General features: G+C 40.3%; 1 protein-coding gene across 2 annotated transcripts in view; it reads left to right on the top strand.

Moving 5' to 3' along the window:
* The window catches only part of kaznb (kazrin, periplakin interacting protein b), a 141,880-nt gene that overhangs the window by 11,538 nt on the left and 111,316 nt on the right, over positions 1 to 19,026 (top strand). For both annotated transcript variants that reach the window (XM_034694777.1, XM_034694786.1), the window contains exon 2: positions 14,321 to 14,478. In XM_034694777.1, the coding sequence (XP_034550668.1) occupies positions 14,321 to 14,478 (158 nt within the window). The remainder of the gene's footprint in view (positions 1 to 14,320; positions 14,479 to 19,026) is intronic.

The raw sequence follows: 19,026 nt of genomic DNA, 5'->3' as shown, positions 1-19,026 counted from the left end.
CAGTGCAGTATGATACATTAAGATACAATACATAAGAGACAATATGATACGTTATCGTATGATACACTACATTACGATGCAATACAACACAACACAATATGATATGATACATTCCTTTACGATATGATACATTACGATATGATACGATTCAATACATTACGATACAATATGGCACTACACAATACGATACATTCCTATACAATACATTACAATACCGCCCGACCCGATAAGATAAGATGTGATACAATTCGATACGACACGATGCATACGGCCTAACATGATACGACAAGGACACACAATGACACGCAACGACACACAACTCAATATGCAGTACTCAAGTCCTTTGTCAATAGTACTTTATGTTATTTTGTCTATTCCTTCTTCATGAGGTTCTACCAAACACAAGGACAGAGCTGAGATCTGAGACCTTGGACGCAGTCATTAGATAAGAGGCATGGACTCTCTCCTGTTTGTACAATCCAACTCAAATTATTTCAAGTGGTTGTTCATCATCTTGCATTGCAATGTGATTTGATATGATAGGATCTGATACAATACACTACAATAAGATACCACACCATACCGCTTGATAATTTGCACTTTGTCCCAGTAAGAAAATGAGTCTGAGACCCATGTCCTGCACACATTAAGCTACTTCAACAACAAATTATAGTGGCATTGTTTGCTCCACGGATTAAATCAGTGCAGAAGTGAAGTTCTTCATCATGAACATTTGATGGTATTTTGCCTATTCCCTCTTTGTGAGGTTGTACGAAACACATGGACAGAGCTGAGATCAGAGACCTTGGATGCAGACAATAGATCAGAGGCACAGACTCTGTCCTGGTTTAACAATCCAACCCTGAAATATTTGAAGTGGTTATTGCATCACAACTCTGATGTCATCCTGGTCAGAGCTGTCCTCTTCATACATGTATGAACCTTGACATTCTCAGCATCATTAAAAAGCGCTCTGCTCTTTCCTCTCCTCTCCAGTGCAGTCTGTCGTGTTTGATGTGAGAGTGAAGAGAAACAGTCCATAAAAGATGGCGGGAGTGTTTTCCTCCACAGAGGATGTCTGACGTGCTAATATGAGGAGCTGATGTGCCTTTGAACTCACTGAGTTGTTTACCTGCACAGAGACCTGTTAATGAACGATAGTGATAATACCTCTAGTCTGAACTTTTAAAGTGGCTCCTTTACTGTTGGAAACCTGCTCTGAAATTGAATTTAGAGCATCAAAGTGGCTGATAATGATAATGGATTCAGAGCCGTCATCCCGTATTAGAGCCAATTTGAAGTTCAGCTATTAAATCCCCGTCTGTCTCATTGCAAGTTTGGGGGTTTCGAGCTACCTGCCATTGTGCTCCGTTACGAAGATGGGCTGCGGCTCTGACCCACTTTCATCCACCCTGACAGACAGCCACTAGCTCACAAACAGTCCTAATTGGCTGCAGCCTTGTCACCGGTTGCCGCCTGTAGCCCCGGCTCTCAAAAAGCACTCCAGCGTGCAGCTTTGGATTTTCAAATGTCATGTTTGAGCTCACACAGGTCCTCTGTAACAAGCAGTGTTTACCCCGACGCTGGGAGAAGATCCTTATTTCCCCCTCTTATCTCGGCTGATGCAGAGAGATTTCTCTACTTCTGTCTGCTGGTTTGTTTCTTCAAAGTTTCTCCTTAAGCTCATTCTCATGCTGTGTGTTTGTGCTGGAAACGGTTTCAAGTGATGCAACTCCCGTTTGTGGTTCTTTTTTCTCCTTATGTTTTGTATTTTTGTGGATAATGTGTTGGCATATTTAAAACATCAGACAAGCAGTGCATTTTTTGGCTCTCTGGTTGTGTGAAGTTCAGATTGAGAACTGTTGTATGTGAGAAGAAGCTAAAAGTTTCTCCAGGAATGTCTCAAAGAATATGATACAAATGCAGAGACATGGCACGCGTGAAATTGTCTTGTCTTCTTTTAATGCTGTGTTGCTACATTCCTCCTTCCACCTACACAGCTCCTTTGGGTGACATGTTCACCCCTGTTCTCATCAAAGTGCTTTGAAAAATATGTGAAGCTACTATCTGATGTAGGGGTAGATGAGGTAGTTTGCAGTAAAGTGGGTACACCAGTGAAATTAATTAAAATAAGCTGAATCCTAGAGTGCACCAAACAACAAAGGGTTGTTATGTAAGAAGACCCGAGGGTGGATTTTTTTCTCTTCGACTCATTTACGGTTGTTAAAAGATTTCACTGCTTTCTGTGCTGCCTTACCTGCTCCTGCTCTGTAATTTAATTAAACTGTTAAAAAGTATCAAGAAATGCTTGCATTAATTAAACTTTCACCCAAAGAGTCAGCTCAAGTCGCACAAACAGTCCACGTCCCGACCCTCAACCTTTTGTAAAAGCAGGCAGTGCCTTCCCTTTTTGCAGTTACACACATCATTACACAAATCTGCTCCTTATCCGTAAATTCATTACCTGAGTGTGTGCCCGTGTGTTTGGTCTTAGATGAGTGGAGGAGTCACAATCCTCTGTGAGTGGTTTCATTAGGTGCTGAAGAGGAAGCCTCAGGCAGATTATCAAAGAGCCATCGGAGGCTTTAATGTTCAGCCGATGGTTCAGCGCTTCCCCCCGAGATTTGTTTTTCTAAAGTCTTTGACTCAGATGAAGAAAGAGAAACCTGGATCGCTCTGTGCTGAACTCTTGTACTTCTCACTAGGTGGCACACTGATCAAAGCTATGCAAAATCCAGTGGAGGGCACTTTGTGCTGACTTTCTCTGGACTGTTAAGGACCATATTTAAATTATGGATCACAAACAGGTTTTGCAGAGACCATAAGTGACCTTTTTCTTGTGATCAATCCTTTTGTACTCTAGAGATAATTACATTTACTCATCAAATATACAATGTGTGAAGTTGTAATACAGATGAAAGACCACAAGGACTGTGTAATTGGCTGCATATGAATAATTGAACAGTCTTAGTTTGAAATGTCTCTTTTGTCCAAGCTGACTTACTGACTGAGCAGAATAATTGTTAAATATTATGAAGGGTGCAACAAAAGTGTGCACACGTGTCTCTGTGGCAGCTTCACTTCTAGCTGTCCAGGCCACAGTTAGTCACAGGAAAAGAGGAACATTTTCATTTTGTGCAATTGCAACATGTATCAAAGCGACCAGGTGGTGGCAATGTTGCTGTGGGCAAACTTGAAATCCCTCCTGCAGCGTGTGCCTCCTCACTGGAGCTTCATGCTCTAATGCAGAGCTGCACGACACATCGACATGAGGCTCTTTCAATCCCCTTGGGTTATAAAGGGTTTGACCTCAACTGACCACCCATAACTTCTGTCCAATAAGTGAAAGGAAAACTTCTATCATTTGAATATCAGAGGTTTTGCCGATATAGTTAGAAAGATAATATGGGGGACTTCTGAGAGCTATGTCTTCAGGATTAGCGTCCTGAGTAGTGAGGAGCGTTTGATCTGCTAGCCTGTAGCTGGTACTTTCAGATATGCAAATCACAAATTGCATCATATTTTCAGGATCTGAGATTCATGTGAGATGTGCGACTGTGCTTATCTTTGCTCAAGGCCTTATCTAGAAGATGCTGTCTGCATGCTTACATAATTTTCATTGTGGACAATGGAAATCTTTTTAAAACACTCTTATGTTAAAGATCAGTACTTGGGGTGCTCACTACCTAGTTTGTTAAAAAGTGTAGCTAGCTTTACCTTGAGTAAATTAACCTCAACATCTCAGCTTCAAGACTTTTATTCTTTAACAACCTCAACAGTCCACCTCTTTTTCAACTAGAATCCAGGGCTCTGAAAGATGTCATCATTTGTATGGCAGTAGCATTCTCTTTTTCCCTGAGTTGCATGATGGGAAATGTAGGGTTCATAGTTTAGTCAGCCTCAGCCGTGCTCTGCTGATTGAATCATAAAAGCTTTTCCTGAATGGTATACCAGCCTTGTTGAATTGTGATACTAAATCACTTATTTAAAGCTACAATGAATAGTTACATACAGCCCTTTTCACAACACCTTTTGATATGCTCTTTGCTTTTCCAGCATTACAGTCCCCCTGTGAGGTCCAAGAATAAGTGCTCCAGTACTGAACTATGACTGTGGGGTTAGCACATGTGGTTTAAGTTGAAAGGAGACAGGTGACATCGCCAAAACATTCAGCCATCACACACAAGATGTACCAAAACATTTGGCCACAAAGTACGCCTTGAAATTCAAGAAAGCAGATTAATCATTCATCATTGTTTGTTATCATTTGCCAACAAGCTGCTGCCCCAATCTTAAGAGGCCACAAGTGGCGTTTTGTGTTCCCATGCGCTCTCTTAAATCACATGTCGGTCTCTCTTGAAGTAAAACTGTATTTTCAGATCCTCTGAGTGAAATTACTATGTATTTGAATGGTAATAGACTTAAAACACCAAGGTTAATTGGCTCACAAACATGGTCTAGGGATGTATGAGAGAATGATTATGAAACTGGAGTTACCTTGAGGTACCGCTCTCTTTCTAGCATGCATTTTAAATAGGTGTTTTGGTTGAAACTGCAGTAGGGAGAATCTGCGGGGAGAGCTGAAAACTTTTCCTCCCCTGCAGGTCTCATTGTGAAGATGTTTGCCTTCGGGCTGCCCTCGAGGTCTTTACTGTCTTACCTCGAACAGCTTTCACTTGTGAAATAAACTGAAGAGCAGACAGAATCTCGTGTAAAAGGGTAAATGAGGTGATTTAATTGGCAGCTGTGCCAGTTCAACCACTTGTCCCAATACTCCTCTGGTAATAACAGCTTCATGGCTTGAAACGTTAAATCAAAGGTTTTTTATTTTGAGCTAAAGTTGATAGACATTCCTTTGATGTATCAAATTAATGCAATGATTTTATGCATTTATTAGGGCTGTCAAATAATTAATTTTAAAATGTAGATTAATCACAATATTTCAACAGTTAATTGCGATTAATCACATTTTTAATTGCACATTTAAAACTCCATTATTTTGCTCTGTAAGACAGTTTTCAAGCACATATCAAAAATGTAAAGCAATATTACCAGTGTCTTTATTTATGAATCAGATGAATATAATTAAATCTACTTTATGGCCTTTACCTTTAGATTTATTATTCAATGAAATGCTGCACTGCTACACCAGTGTGAACTCAAGCCATGGCATGAGACAGCTTTAACGTGCCCATTCCATAAAATATAAGTCTATTTAAATTTTTATAGATAACCCTGTCACACATCAAGGAATGTGCATGAGTGTATGTACAAAAAGCCCAATCAGGGTCAATAAGGTGTGTAGTTATTCTAAGATAAGTTTGGTAGATCACTCATGTCCAATGATCCCAAGTTAATGTTGCACCATTTACACCTTTCAGGAGTTGGTTGCTTTCTAAGTTTCACGCAGCTCCAATATGCAGGAAACCATTGATTCCCTCAACGGTAATGCATATTACAACATGCCAGCTGTTACGGCTGTGTAAAGGAGAGCCAGAACCCAGATGCCGAGTCGAACAAAAATGTTTATTTTCCAAAAAGATAACAAACAGAAAATCACCTTGACGGGAAACGAGAACAAAAGGTCAAAAACTAACTAAGGGTGTCCAGGAGGGAAAAAACTTACTACAAACAAAAACTAGAGAAACAACGCTGAGCACAATACTAATACAGAAGATCTTTACGGGAGCGAGGACACACGAGACACAAGCATGGGCGATAATCTTCTGGCACTGAGGAGAATTTGGAGCAGGCTTAAGAAGCCGGGCTGATTGCGGGATGAGAGGCAGGTGTGTCTTGTGAGCCTCGCTCCCGTGGAGATCGGCCCCGCCCCTCTGCATGTACCTGCCGAGGGAGAAAGAAAAAAGGATCAGGAGGGAGGGCAAAACACACACAAAAAAAACCAGACCCTGACACCAGCCTGAGGTCAACTTTATAGATTGCATGTTTATATTTTAGCACCACATTGCATTACATAATTAGACCTTTATTTTACCAGGTAAAAATGTAAAAAGGTAAAAATGAGAACCAGTTCTCATTTAAAAACATGACCTGACCAAGAGGCGCCAACAGGAACACATACACACACAGCCATATAAACATAAATAGAACAAAAGTGGACAAGTATCAAGCAATGTGCGCAAGGTACAAAAAAGCATGTGTGTACTAAAGTATGCATGTATGTAAAGTCCGAAGTGATCAGCAGGAGAAACAGTCAACTAAAATCTGTTGAAGTTTTAGCTTGAAGGTTGTGAATGGAGTCAAGGTTGAGAGTTTGAGGGTGTTTTGTAAGTTATTCCAGTCGTTAGCTGCTGCAAAACGAAAGGAATTACGGCCGAAAACAGTAGAAGTACTGGTTATGATGAACTTGATGTAGTTACTGGACCTAGTGCGATATGAGGCTTGGGTAACGTGAAGAAGAGAGGACAGGTAGGGAGGTGTCTTGCCCAGGTTTGACTTGCATACGAAATGAAGCCAGTGGTGAAGCCGTCGGGTATGAAGGGAGGACCACCTCACCAATTTATAGAGATGGCAGTGGTGAGTGTGGAAGGGTGCGTTAGTGGCAAAGCGGATAGCTGAGTGATAAAAAGTGTCCAGTTTCTTGACATAAGTCCAGAATTTCTACCTAAGAAGAGACAATGTTCTCCTTTATTCTTATTAGATGCTCTGCCATTCATTACCTGGATTGAGATGGCAGATGTACATGGCTCATTGCGATGTCTAGTACAGACATACTTCATATGATACACACTTGTATAAAGGTCACTTTGATGCAGATAGTTAGTCATGTTTAAACCATTCAGATACATTTCGTATGAGAACTGCATAATTATCATGTGAAGCCAACTTGATATCCATGTGTGCTAGTTACTCTGCTCCAAGGACAGAGATGTCAGTTGGCTCAACACTTTGGCCAGACTGAAATATCTCAACAACTGCCAAATTGTTTGCCATGTAAATCTGAACAGACTGTCATGGGTCACAGACGATGGTTCTTAATTACTCTGATGATCCTTTGACTGTACTTCTTACATTGACAGGTTGACATGTTCCAGTGTGAATTGTCTCAATAACTATTAGATAATTAACACCAAGTTTGATTGTCAGTCATGTGTTCTTTGTAATTATTTTTTTCTTTTTACTGATGCATTAGCTGTTTATCTAGCCCTATCATTTTATTTTTCCTGGTGCTGTGTTTTACTGAATTATTATATACCTTCAAACCAAGCGGCAACCTCCGGTTTCAAACTATGACGCCCATGTGGAAGTGTTTTAAACTGCAATTCATCGAGAATCTGCTAGAGGCTGGCTGCAGAAACACCCAAAACCACATAGACACCAATTCAAAAAAGACAATCTTTGCAGCATTAATAAACATGTTTACAGCCGGGTTCAAAAAACAGCTTGTCTCTACGTAGCTAATTTCTCTATCGGCACACACTGTACGGGGGGGTGAATATTTTTCTAACGCGACGGTTCAGAAGATATTAAGATTACGAGTTTTTGCCCAAATAAGGGCATGACTGACTTGACTCCCGGACGGAAACACATAGCTGTCGGCCATGAGGCTCACACTACTTTACACTCTGCCTGGTTGAGTGAAAAAAAAAAAAAGTGCTCATGGAGACCTGTCACTCAGCTGCACATCCCCACTGTGTGCAGTCATCTGATTCTGAAACATGCTTTAAACTTAAAACACCTCCACTTTTGTTGAATTGATTTTAATCCACCCTTATTTGTATCGATTTTTTACCAATTTGCGGTTTATCCTTACGTTCCTAGTCCTGACGGTATCAAACTGAGCGCTGTGGAGAAACAAAAAATGAGAATATGATTCAGAGATAAGCACACGCACTTTTATATTTAATGCAGTATACAAACTTCACCTGACAAACCCGTTTTAGACTCTGCTTAAGTATGAGGTCAGGAAAGATAATCAATAACTGTCGTCAGTATTTTATGTATAAAATCATACAAGTAGACAAAGTGTCTTGCTGGTCTTTCCCCTCGCGATCAGCTCACAGAGCTCCGGGATTGAGCAATGGGCGGAGTTTTCTACAACCTGATCCTGAGCATAACTTGCTCTGGAGCAGGTTAGGAGTTCAGCATGAGTAGCCATGGTGATCTACCCAGGTATGGAGTGAACCTTCATCGTAGTACTGAAAATCCAGAGTTAACCCTGAAGTCACCTCGATAACCGCAAATCCAGCTTCGTAGTATACCCCTCAGATCTGATTAGATTAGATTCAGTTACTATCTAAACAAGTCAAAACATGCCTGTTGCAGTGCAGAGAGAGAAGCCTGGCACTCTACCTCAGCTCCCGCCTATGTGATTGTTTTGGGGCGATTCTGTGATTTCTCAGAACTTCAGTCTGAAACAAAGAAACCCATCGTTTGCTTCTTTCAGAGGGTCGATCTCCTAAATCCGCACATATTCCCAGCTTTGCCCATTAAGGCAGACAAAGCTCTTCACACACAAAAGCCTCCATCTGCTCTGCATTGGAAATTAGAAGTTAGGACAGTAGCCAGAGGGAAAAGATCAAATGCTTTCTGAGGAAGTGTGGAAGCGTGACATTGGAGTGAAATGTAATATATGCCAGACAAAAAGATAAAAATGATTTGTGGAAGCTTCTGCAACATCCATGCAGCTGAATAAATGACTTTCTGATCAGTCTGCGTTTCAGGGACAGCGTATCCTGGTGTGAGATGTTTTCTTTTGGGGAAAAAAGTATCCAATTTCTCCGTGGGAAGTGCAGTGTGCAGACTATCAGCTGGTAAATTGAACAATCCTGCAGATAGCGATGCAGAACAATGAAACAGACAACAAAATTACAGGCTTGTGTTGATACTGTCAGATTCAGAGGGGGATTCAGTTATTTCTATGCAAAGAAAACTTTGCTAAGCTATAATTGATCTGTCCAAATCCCAGCGTTTGAACACACTTGCAGTTAGCTTTACAGTGGCATGTTTTCCAAAAGCCTGAAAATGATTTGCTAGCTGGGAGATGGTGTTACACTCCTGGTTCAGTTTCAATACAGGCATTTGTCCCCACAAAACAGGATTGTGTTGTATTTATATGGCATCTATGTAATTGAAATGTATCTCTCTCTCTCTCTCTCTCTCTCTCTCTCTCTCTCTCTCTCTCTCTCTCTCTCTCTCTCTCTCTCTCATCCTTTTAATCCCACACTCTGGATCTCTTTGGGCTTGAAAGGTGGACTTCTTGGAGCCTCGTCAAATTGATTTGGCAGAGGCAGGATGGTTACTGTGACTCTGTGACTGTAACCCCAAATTTGAGCAGTAAAAAAAGTGTCCTAGCCTTTCTCATTATACTAGCTGGTTAGATGGATGACTGGTCTTTGCATGTATCACCAATAGTTTACGCCCGATTTTTTCTTTTTTTTTCCTTGTAGGATTTCCAAACCTGCTCATGAACACAAGACTCAGAATTTTTCTTCCCCAGAGGAGGAATTGCTTTTACAAGCTACATTTTTTTTTTCTCAAATGCACATTATATTCTCCTTTCGTGAGGAGTGCGCTGGTTGACAAAAACCAACATGCCTCATTAGAGTTCATTGTTGATGTTGTTTTGCTCATGTGGGCGGCTACAACGATAGTCTCAGTCACTGGCAGCACTGGGGCACCTGTGTGTAGGAGGACGCTTTACAAAAAAAATACAATACCTCTCTGATTTAAATGATTACACATCTCACATTCTACATCAAAAACGCAGATGTGAGAAATACCAGCCTGGTTGTGGGGGATGTAGTGAATGCACATTAAAAAATGTTCCATTAGTAAAGGTTTAACCCAGAAACATTGAGGGACATAAATCAAAGACTCAGATTTACAGACAGTTTAATCATCTAAAGTATGTTTGTTCATTGTTCAACTTAAAAACTAAATTCTGACAAGTATGTAGGCTACTGAAAAGAAACAGTTCAGTACAGATATGTGGCCTCACACACCTTTTGCGTATCTGCAGACCATAAAAAAGAAATTTGTTTACAAACACATTTTGAAAAACTTAAATTATTCATATTCGTATGACTTTCAGGTGTTCACAAAATTCAACTAAATTAAGATAAAAACTTTATTACAGTTCTCTTTTTACCTTCTTGTTCCTGTCGTTGTGGAGATCACCAAACATTTTACATTTCTATAATAACTTGTGTCATATAATATGTTTTCAGGTTACAGAAGAAAGCTCACTTACAAAGTTTATAGAGTTCTTTCAGTTTCAACTGATGTGAAGTGCTTGCTGATGGGTAAAATAATGACAACAACAACAGAACAACACAACAGAACAACATAATATCAAACAGCATATACAACAATACCAAAAGACATCAAGCAAAATAGCACACACAACAACAAAAACATCAATGCATGTAAAACAACATAAAACAATAACTAAAAAGAAAACTAACAACAAACAAAACAGCAATAAAAATGACAAAAAACAACAAAAACAGTATTCAAAGAAACAATTGCATGTAACAAACAAACAAAGCAGTGACTGTTTTAATAACAATAATAGTAATAATGATGACAATAATAACAACAAACACAACAACAACAGTAACAACAGCAACTATTACAATAAGAATAACTAAAATAAACAAAAAATGAAACTATAATAATTACAATAATGAAAAAAACAAACCAAAATAATAATAATAACCAAACTAACAATAACAACAATAACAATGCTTTATTTGTATAGCACTTTTCAATCCTTTAAATTTAGCTAAATTGACTCCATTACTACTCAGACTTGTAGCTGTTTGTGTGTTTGTGTTGAAAAAAAATACACAATACCAGGGGAGTGACACTATCAACTGATCGAGAGTTTCTCATTAAAGATCAGAATGAAGATGGTAAGAATTAATCCAGACTCTGGACTATTCATGAAGACGGCCATTTTGGATTAATCTCAATGATATTTGACATCAGAGATCTTCGCCTTATGTGAAATCCTGAGAGTTTTTATCTGATCAGCTTCAAGAAGCCATTTGGAAGTCTTACTCTGGCAATAGTATCTCATCAGTGATCAGGAAACATGGTTTGGCATTTCCTCACTTACATATTCTCAGCAGAGGCCCGAGTGTGCAATCATCTCCAAGATGCTGTCTCGCCTGCTTTGCTGCAACCTGAAGAAAATTAAATGTGCAGGCGGTGCTGGAGGCTTGCAGATGTACACCTTCACGGCTGAAATCCTGTCTGATGTTGATGAGCAGCTGAGAGTTTCAGCATTTGTTGCAATTTCACGTCTGAGAAGCAGTGAGTCATTACAAATGATTCAACGAAATCAAACTTCACCACTGTGTGTTGTTCCTGTCACAGCTCTGTGAGTTGGTATGGCTTTGACCAGGAGCTGTTGCATTCTGATTGTGATGTTTTATGCTGACATATTCAGGACGGTCAAAGTTAAATTGATTTTGTTGAAAGCCACCTGTCCTTTCCATCAGGTATCACAGTGTGAGTCAGAATGCTTTGAACAGAAACTGAAAGTGGAGCAGCGAGCCGAAGGAGGTGTGTCTGTTCTCGGAGTTTGACAGCGTGTCATTTTCAGCAACAGCGTGCTATTACCCGACGTGTTTGCCTGTCTTTTTCTGCGAGAGGTACACCTTGTAAACATTGAATGTGAAATTAGAAACCAATCGTCAGACTCGGTTGTAAACATTGTATCTCCTCCCACCCCTCCGACCAAGCTGCACTGATTTGATGTATGCTGCGCAGCTTGCAGGCCTCCTGTGTGCTCGTAAACATGCCTATTTTTCGTCGTGCTCTTGCAGTTCAAGAGAAGGCTGGGAGGTGTGCTCGTAAATCTTTGATCATTCCGCTGAAAAGTCGACCTTGGCTGTCGTCAGTGAGTCAAATGTTGCCTCAGTCGTTCTGTCACTCTTGCCCCAAATTGACCTCTGTGCCTGCTAGCTGATGTGTGAGTGTGTGTGTGCGGGAGAGAAAGTGATGCTTGACCAAAAGCATGTCTCCAGAGCTTACAAATGTGCTGTCTCCATGGTTACCTGTATAAACACGACTGGTTATTGAATGAAAAGTTAATAAATGATGGTATTAACCTCTGATTTATACCATATGTCTAAGGATTTGTTGCTTTTTTCTGTTTTATTTTGCGAGACATGGATACAATTTGGAATATTGACTGCTGAAGACATTCTGTCTATAAAGACATCTATTCACTCTTTTCCTCAACTTTTAAATAAAGTTTTGCTTCTTGTTTGTCCTGAAGTAGTTTCTTGGTCTGAATACAAATGTTTTGGCCACACTATCTACATTGACTCTCAGTTTCATAAATATTCAGTACATGCTTTTCCTGAAACTGTATGATGCAACACTTTAAAAATGGAACCCAAAGCCTGCAGGTTTTTAATAACTTTATGCCTCCATCACATTGAAGTATTCAACATGATTTTATAAATGTTACCAAAAACATTCAGCAACATATACTGGAGTATTTCTGGAAAAACTGATAAGTGTCTAGTTATTAGAAGCAGTTTTTGAAAAACATCTCTGGTTAGATGTGACGATTTATATAGTTTGGGCACCAGCACTAGAACTGTAAAACAACCATGATATATTTGATTCCCAGTCATGTGTTTGACAGCTTACACATGCCCCAAAGCGTATTAAAAATATGCCCACACATCCGGCTCTAAGGCTACGTTCACACTGCAAGGCTTAATGCTCAATTCTGATTTTTTGCTCAGATCCGATTTTTTGTTTGTCTGTTCACATTACCATCTATAATGGGAACTGTATCCGATTCCAGAATGAACTGTTTGCGGCTCCGAACTGACCCGCATGCGCAAAAGAACAGTAACAATGGCGTCACATGCAGCTGTTTCACAAACGTAAACATGGAGGAAGTCTGCATTTTCGCCTTCGTTACGAAGTTTTTGTGCAGTGGGAGCCGGAGAATGAATGACCAGGTGTGGAGGAGGTCAAGTATAAAGAAAAAGAGAGCCAAATTGCTTGTTTCGGCTTTTTGCGGAGCTGTGGCCACAAATACGATTGAAAGGTCTATGTGGATGCAGACACAGAGTCAGGAGTGGTGGGTCTGCAACGTTAATAGTTTCACAGAGACAGAGTATATTCAAAACTTCCGGACGTTGAGGGCAATTATCAATTACATCTGTCAGCAGCTCGCCCCAAGACTCCTTCGGCAGGACACTCAATTGAGGCGCTCCATCGTTGCTGTCCTCCGTTTTTGCAAGGCTACCGCTGCGCAGAATTGTGCAGGCCTCGCTATAAAGTGACGCGAAAGTATCAAATGTGCATCAATCCGCCTTGGCCGTTCACACTGAGGTCGCATTAAAAAAAAAAAAAATCTGTATCTGATTCAGGACCACATATGGAAGTGGTCTAGATCTGATTTGAAAAAATCAGATTTGAAAAAATCAGATTTGGGCCAGATTTGAGTGTTCACACTGCCTCTCAAAAATCTGACCTGGTCACTTGACCCCAAATAAATCGGATTTGGGCCACTTTTGCCTGCTGTGTGAACACAGCCTAAGTGGCTGTAACTCAAAGCCAGTGGGTACAACCTGAGTCAGGCTTTACATGTTTAATGGAAGACACCATCTACAAGTGGCTTAATTTTTTTTGTCATTACACCACCTACATGTAAGACAGTCAGCCTTATGTGATATAGTATCCAAAACACATAACGACTCACAGCCTCTTTGACATATCATTTATCAAATTCTTTTAGTTAATTCTGTCTAACTTTTAACTCCAGGTGTCAACCTTGTGTTATATCATGCAACTATAACTGCTACTTGTCAGATGTTTGTCATTATGTCTGAAACAGGCTGTACCTGCAGAAAAGGGGCATGCTTCAGCTTTGTTTCATAAAAGCTTTATATCAACTACAGAGCTCAAGAGTGACCTCTTTGTCGAAGAGTTTGCTGAGAGTTATTAATGAACATAATTTTGTGTTAACAGTGCTTGACTTAAAAAAAGATGTTCTTACTGGAGCCATTTCCATAAAATAAATGGATTATATAATTTGAAAGTGGGTATGAATTTGTTTTTCTGCGTCTTGGTAATGTGTTTAGCCTAATGATGCCCCTCTTGTCCATAAAGGGGATTAATCTGAAAGAGAATAATAGAAACTGCTCCACTGAGGCCGTGGATGAAAAATATCACACAAGTCTGGTCCGGAAAATCCCCGTGGAGGGGGAGGAAACAAACTTTAGAGTTGCTTGGCCTAAGTGGCACTAATGAAAAGCCCACATCATCTGTAATGACTTTTATATTCCTGAGGATTTTTCTTTCTTCTTTTTTTCTTTCTTCGCAGCGGTCCAGTCCCTCAACAGCCTGAACGACCAGATTGTTCAGTTCATGGTGACCAGACCTTGTAGCTTGACTGACGAGGAAGTGGCCTTCATCCCAGGAGAGAGAGACACCTTGAAGAAGTCCATGAACCTGATGAGACACCTACTCGTGGATGCTCAGGTACAGACTTTGAACTCAAAACCTCCCTCAGTGCATGTCACATTATAGTATCACAACAGGGATTGATCATAACTAATTACTGATTATTGACAGTGAGTTCCAGACACACACAGCGGGATTAGTCGCTCAGTGTTACAACATAAATTCTCCTTGTCTATCTTTACCTCAGACTTACAGCGTTTAGAGCATAGAGAGTGACTGACTGCTCTCTTTGAACACTGCATTGAGAGCAGTCAGTCCCTTTGTTGTCTGCTGAGATGAAGCAGAAAGTTTAGAAGCACTTCTCCCTCTGGCAGGGGGCATTTCACAAGACATAAACAAGTCTGTAAGAAAAACAAAACAACACAAAACAAAACAACTTGAAAATCAAACCTTCAGACATAAACCATGTGCTACAGAATTCATAAATCACTGACAAAAATATTTAGACTAAAATACTTGAGAATTTAAAGTAAATAAAAGAGAAGTGTTCTATTTTCCCCTCTTTTCAAAACTGTAATCACAAAACATTTTATGACGTTAATATAAACAGGGCTCCTGTAATTTTATGAAAAGATGATGATTGTGTTATTGATTACAAGAAGTTTCACTTATTTCTTTTTTGGGGTGGGTTGGTTAGGGTTAGGGATGTGCCCGTTTAGTCGACTAAACTATTAAACGTCATGACCCTCGCTAGTCGACACCAGAATTACTTGCCGGTCAAACAAGTTATGAATATTTAAGTAATGTTGGCCTGAAATAGGGTTTTATGTTGTGTCTAGGAATGCAATGATCCGATCCTGGTATCGGATATCGGCTAGATCGGACTCAAAAAGCTAGATCGGATATCGGTGACAAGGGGCCGATATATAGTGCCGATCCAAATGGCAGATCTATTCATTTAAGTTCTATGCTTTTCTGTGTTTACAATATCTATTGGTTATGAAGATTAACTCACTAGACTGCTGGTACACATTTATAATGTCTTGAAGTCAGGAAAGCCGGAAGTTGCCAAAACATGATTCTATCCTCACATTAAAGGAATAGGGATTGTTAAATCAATACCGGGATCGGATCGGCTAGTATCAGTATTGGCAGATACCAAAGCCCAGGTATCGATATCGGTATCGGGACCTAAAAAGTAGGATTGGTGCATCCCTAGTTTTGTCTGAGCTGTAGCACAGACAAATGATAACAATAAACTATGACCCATTGTAATCAATAACAAATGACAGGAGGCATCCAGTTTGGCATATTATGATTTAGAAAATGCAGATAAAGTTGCACGTAGGCTGAGTCTGCTTAACCTGACCAGAGTACTGTGTAGCAAACACTGGCATGTGGATGTTAACATGCAGGGAGTACCGAAGGCTGGTGCTGTTAGGTAGCCACACTCTGTAAAGCAATTGACATTGTTTAGCTGCAGACTCTGTGAATCCTGTATCTAGCTGTCTTAAATGAATTGTGCACAATTTTGACTTTTTTCATCTGTGTATTTTCTTGTACTAGTCGGCTCGGGGGGATGTTAAGTGCTATTATAGAGAAGGATACAATTAGAGAGAGTGGGCAGTTATGTGCCACATGTTAGAACTAAACCTGAACCTCCGACTTAAAATCAGCTCTGGTTCAAAACCAAAGGACTGAAGTCTCTGTACATGGGGTGCATGATTGAATTGTTAAGCAAGACCGTCACCCCAAGTATCACTAATTTTAACACAATTACTGCTACCATGTTAAAATAGTTATGAGCATTTATATTTGATTAAAAAGGCCAACCCAAATAATTTAAAACCATAAAAAGTTGTTGTAGTGATCAAATTTTTTCTCAGGGTTTGAGGGGGACTTAACTTTTTTGAACATCTTTTAGTCTTGTATCTATCAACAACAAGTTGAAGTTCAGCCCTCCTTTTCAACCTGCCTGTCGTCTTTTAAGTGTTTACTGCTTTTTGTGGTGATTGATTTTTCCTCTAACTCTGTCATACCTGCAAACTTTTGAATGGACATCTGTATATGTTTTCAAACTTTTTAACAAAGTGAGGACAGCAGAGATGTAGGGGTCTATTTTGACTTCTGCTCAAGCTTGAATCCATAATTTGTTGATGCCTGAGTCGAGTTAAAACATTGGCTTTTGCCCACAGCCCAGTCCGTCCAACTCTGTGGAAACTTTGGAAACCCAAGCAATAATTTGAAAAATTGATGGTTTCACTGGCTTACAAATTACCTGATAATTAATCCTCAGGATTCAGGGTAGTAGTTTCTGTCCACTGATCCTAGCTGTAGTTTCTTTAACAGATAGTGTCTCTTTCTTCTGCGTTTTTCTTTAAAAACGTGCCAAACTCATATATTTTTCCTCATTTTTCTTTGCTTCAGAAGTGAAAATAATTCATCCTCATTGTGTTGCTTCCATTTGTCCTTTTACTTACAATCCTTCCACATTTTGATGAATGTCTGATGAATGTTGACAGAGTGATGCATGAGGGTCATCCATTAGAACCATCGCGAACCTGCGTGATGGATACAGAGTCCTTCCTCCATTCTCCTGGAGATATTTTCTCCGACACGGTGTCATTGATTAAAGGGAAGGTAACTCAGCAAAAGGCCACTGCTTTCAGCTCAACTCAGCTGTATGCAAGCTGGAGTGAAGGATTGTTAGCCTGCAGTCAGTTTTTTTTAGGAATATCACATGTGGAGGTGATGGATGAACAGGAACCTCAGCTGCAGTTGGAGCGATGATTATCTCCCCAAGAAGTTGTACTGGTAAAAAAAAAAGTTGGCCAGTAGTTCAGCGTTAAGTGAAGCGCTCAGACAGCAGTCAACATGGCAGATTTCTCAGCCTGTTCGCCTTGTGTGTGTCAGACGATACACACACAACCACTACATGTTCAGCAGTGTGTTTTTTCACTTTGAAGGAGTGTCAGATGGAGGCCTGTGTCGGCTGGGGGCTCGTTGCTCTGAACTGTCAAGAGGACCAAACAAAGCAGCTAGGGATACTGACATGAGACTGACAGTTGCTATGGCGATCTGTTTATTTACTCCGAGGCTATGGACTATTCCAAAGGGATTAGATCTGTCTGAAAAAATGAGAGTCTGTGTTGGAGTTTGGTTCTGAGCGGCTCTGGATTTGGTTAACTGTTGAGGTCTGTTTAAAGTTTTCTGAAATGTTGGATTTTTGAGGGAGGTAAAGGCAAAGTTTATTGGTGATTATGGTTTGATGTTGCAGGGATGAGTGGATGGGACCAAGGTGCAGTATGTTTAAGTTTAGGATTTCAAAAACTATCCTGTTTGTGTGAGTGTTGAGCTTCGATTTAGACTTTGACATAATCTCTGAACACATTTGTCCAGTTGGAAGTGTTCTGGTTACATTCTGAGCAATGTTGCCTTTAGCATTTCACAGGCTTTGGTTGTGTAGAGGAAAGCACTTTGTGTGGAGGGTGAACAAAGTGGAATACATCAGTGATAAGTTTCCTTCTCAGGCTGGTCTTGAGAGTCAGGACATAATGATGGGGGGGGGGCAAGGGTGTTGTCAGAGGGACACATTCAACCCTGACAAAAGAGACTGAAGGGGGGGGGGGGGGCGGCTGAGAACAAACTGGCAAAACATCAGTGCATCCCTATATACTAGACATATAGACTACTGTGTACTATATCAAAACGCAGACTGACAGCAACTGTTTGGCTGTTTGCAACATGAATGTGTTCCACCTGTAACATCGGCGCGATACCGAAGCTTTTTTTATTGTATAATATTATCATGGTGTGGAGGGGGGGCCACAGGGGGGTCCAGGTTCAGTTTTATAGGGGCACTGGCCCCTGTTGGCCCCTCCCAAGAATCGCCACTGGTTATAAGTGGATTTAATTAGTTGAAATAGAAAGGGTAAATAAATATTATTCATTATATTTGTTTGTATGTGTAGGTGCCAACCATAAACTGTATAAAAAATGGACGTAGTATCCGTGACGTCACCCATCTGTTCCTGAAGCACTATTTTGAAGCCAATTGTCGGCGGGTGCTATATTGGAAACGCTGACCCAACCAAACTTGGTCCGAGCTAGTGTGAGGTAAAGAGGAGAGCCTTTAGCCTTTTCGCTAACAAAAACAGGGTGCCTGTCTGTCAGTCAAGTCAGTTAAGTCCTTATTTAGGCAACACTCAGAAAGTTTAATTTATTAAAAAAATTGAATCCTGTACAGTGTGTGCCGATAGAGAAATGAGCTATTTACACACAAACCGTTTTTTGTACCAGGCTGTTAACATGTTTATTGTTGCTGCAAAGATCGTCTTTTTTGAATGTAGGACTACCCCTGTCAAAGAGTCTAGACATGCCCCCCTGCAGCCAAAGCACTGGTGTATGATACTTGTTGGACTACAAACAGAAGCCTATCTGTAAATACAGATTACACAACACCAATTTGCTTTGACTGGTTACTTCTTAAGTTGCAAGTCAGACAACAATGATCGGTGCAGGGAAAAGGAAGTCTTGGCTGTATGTCCATTATTGCAAATCCAAAGACTTAACCCAAAGCCTCCTCTGAGTTCTCTTATTGTCCCAGAGGCTGTATCACTGTCAGAA

This window comes from Notolabrus celidotus, chromosome 1 (genome assembly GCF_009762535.1).
Source record: "Notolabrus celidotus isolate fNotCel1 chromosome 1, fNotCel1.pri, whole genome shotgun sequence".
NCBI lineage: Eukaryota > Metazoa > Chordata > Actinopteri > Labriformes > Labridae > Notolabrus > Notolabrus celidotus.
The sequence above is the reverse complement of the archived record's forward strand: the minus strand, read 5'-3'. Positions and strand labels throughout refer to the sequence as shown.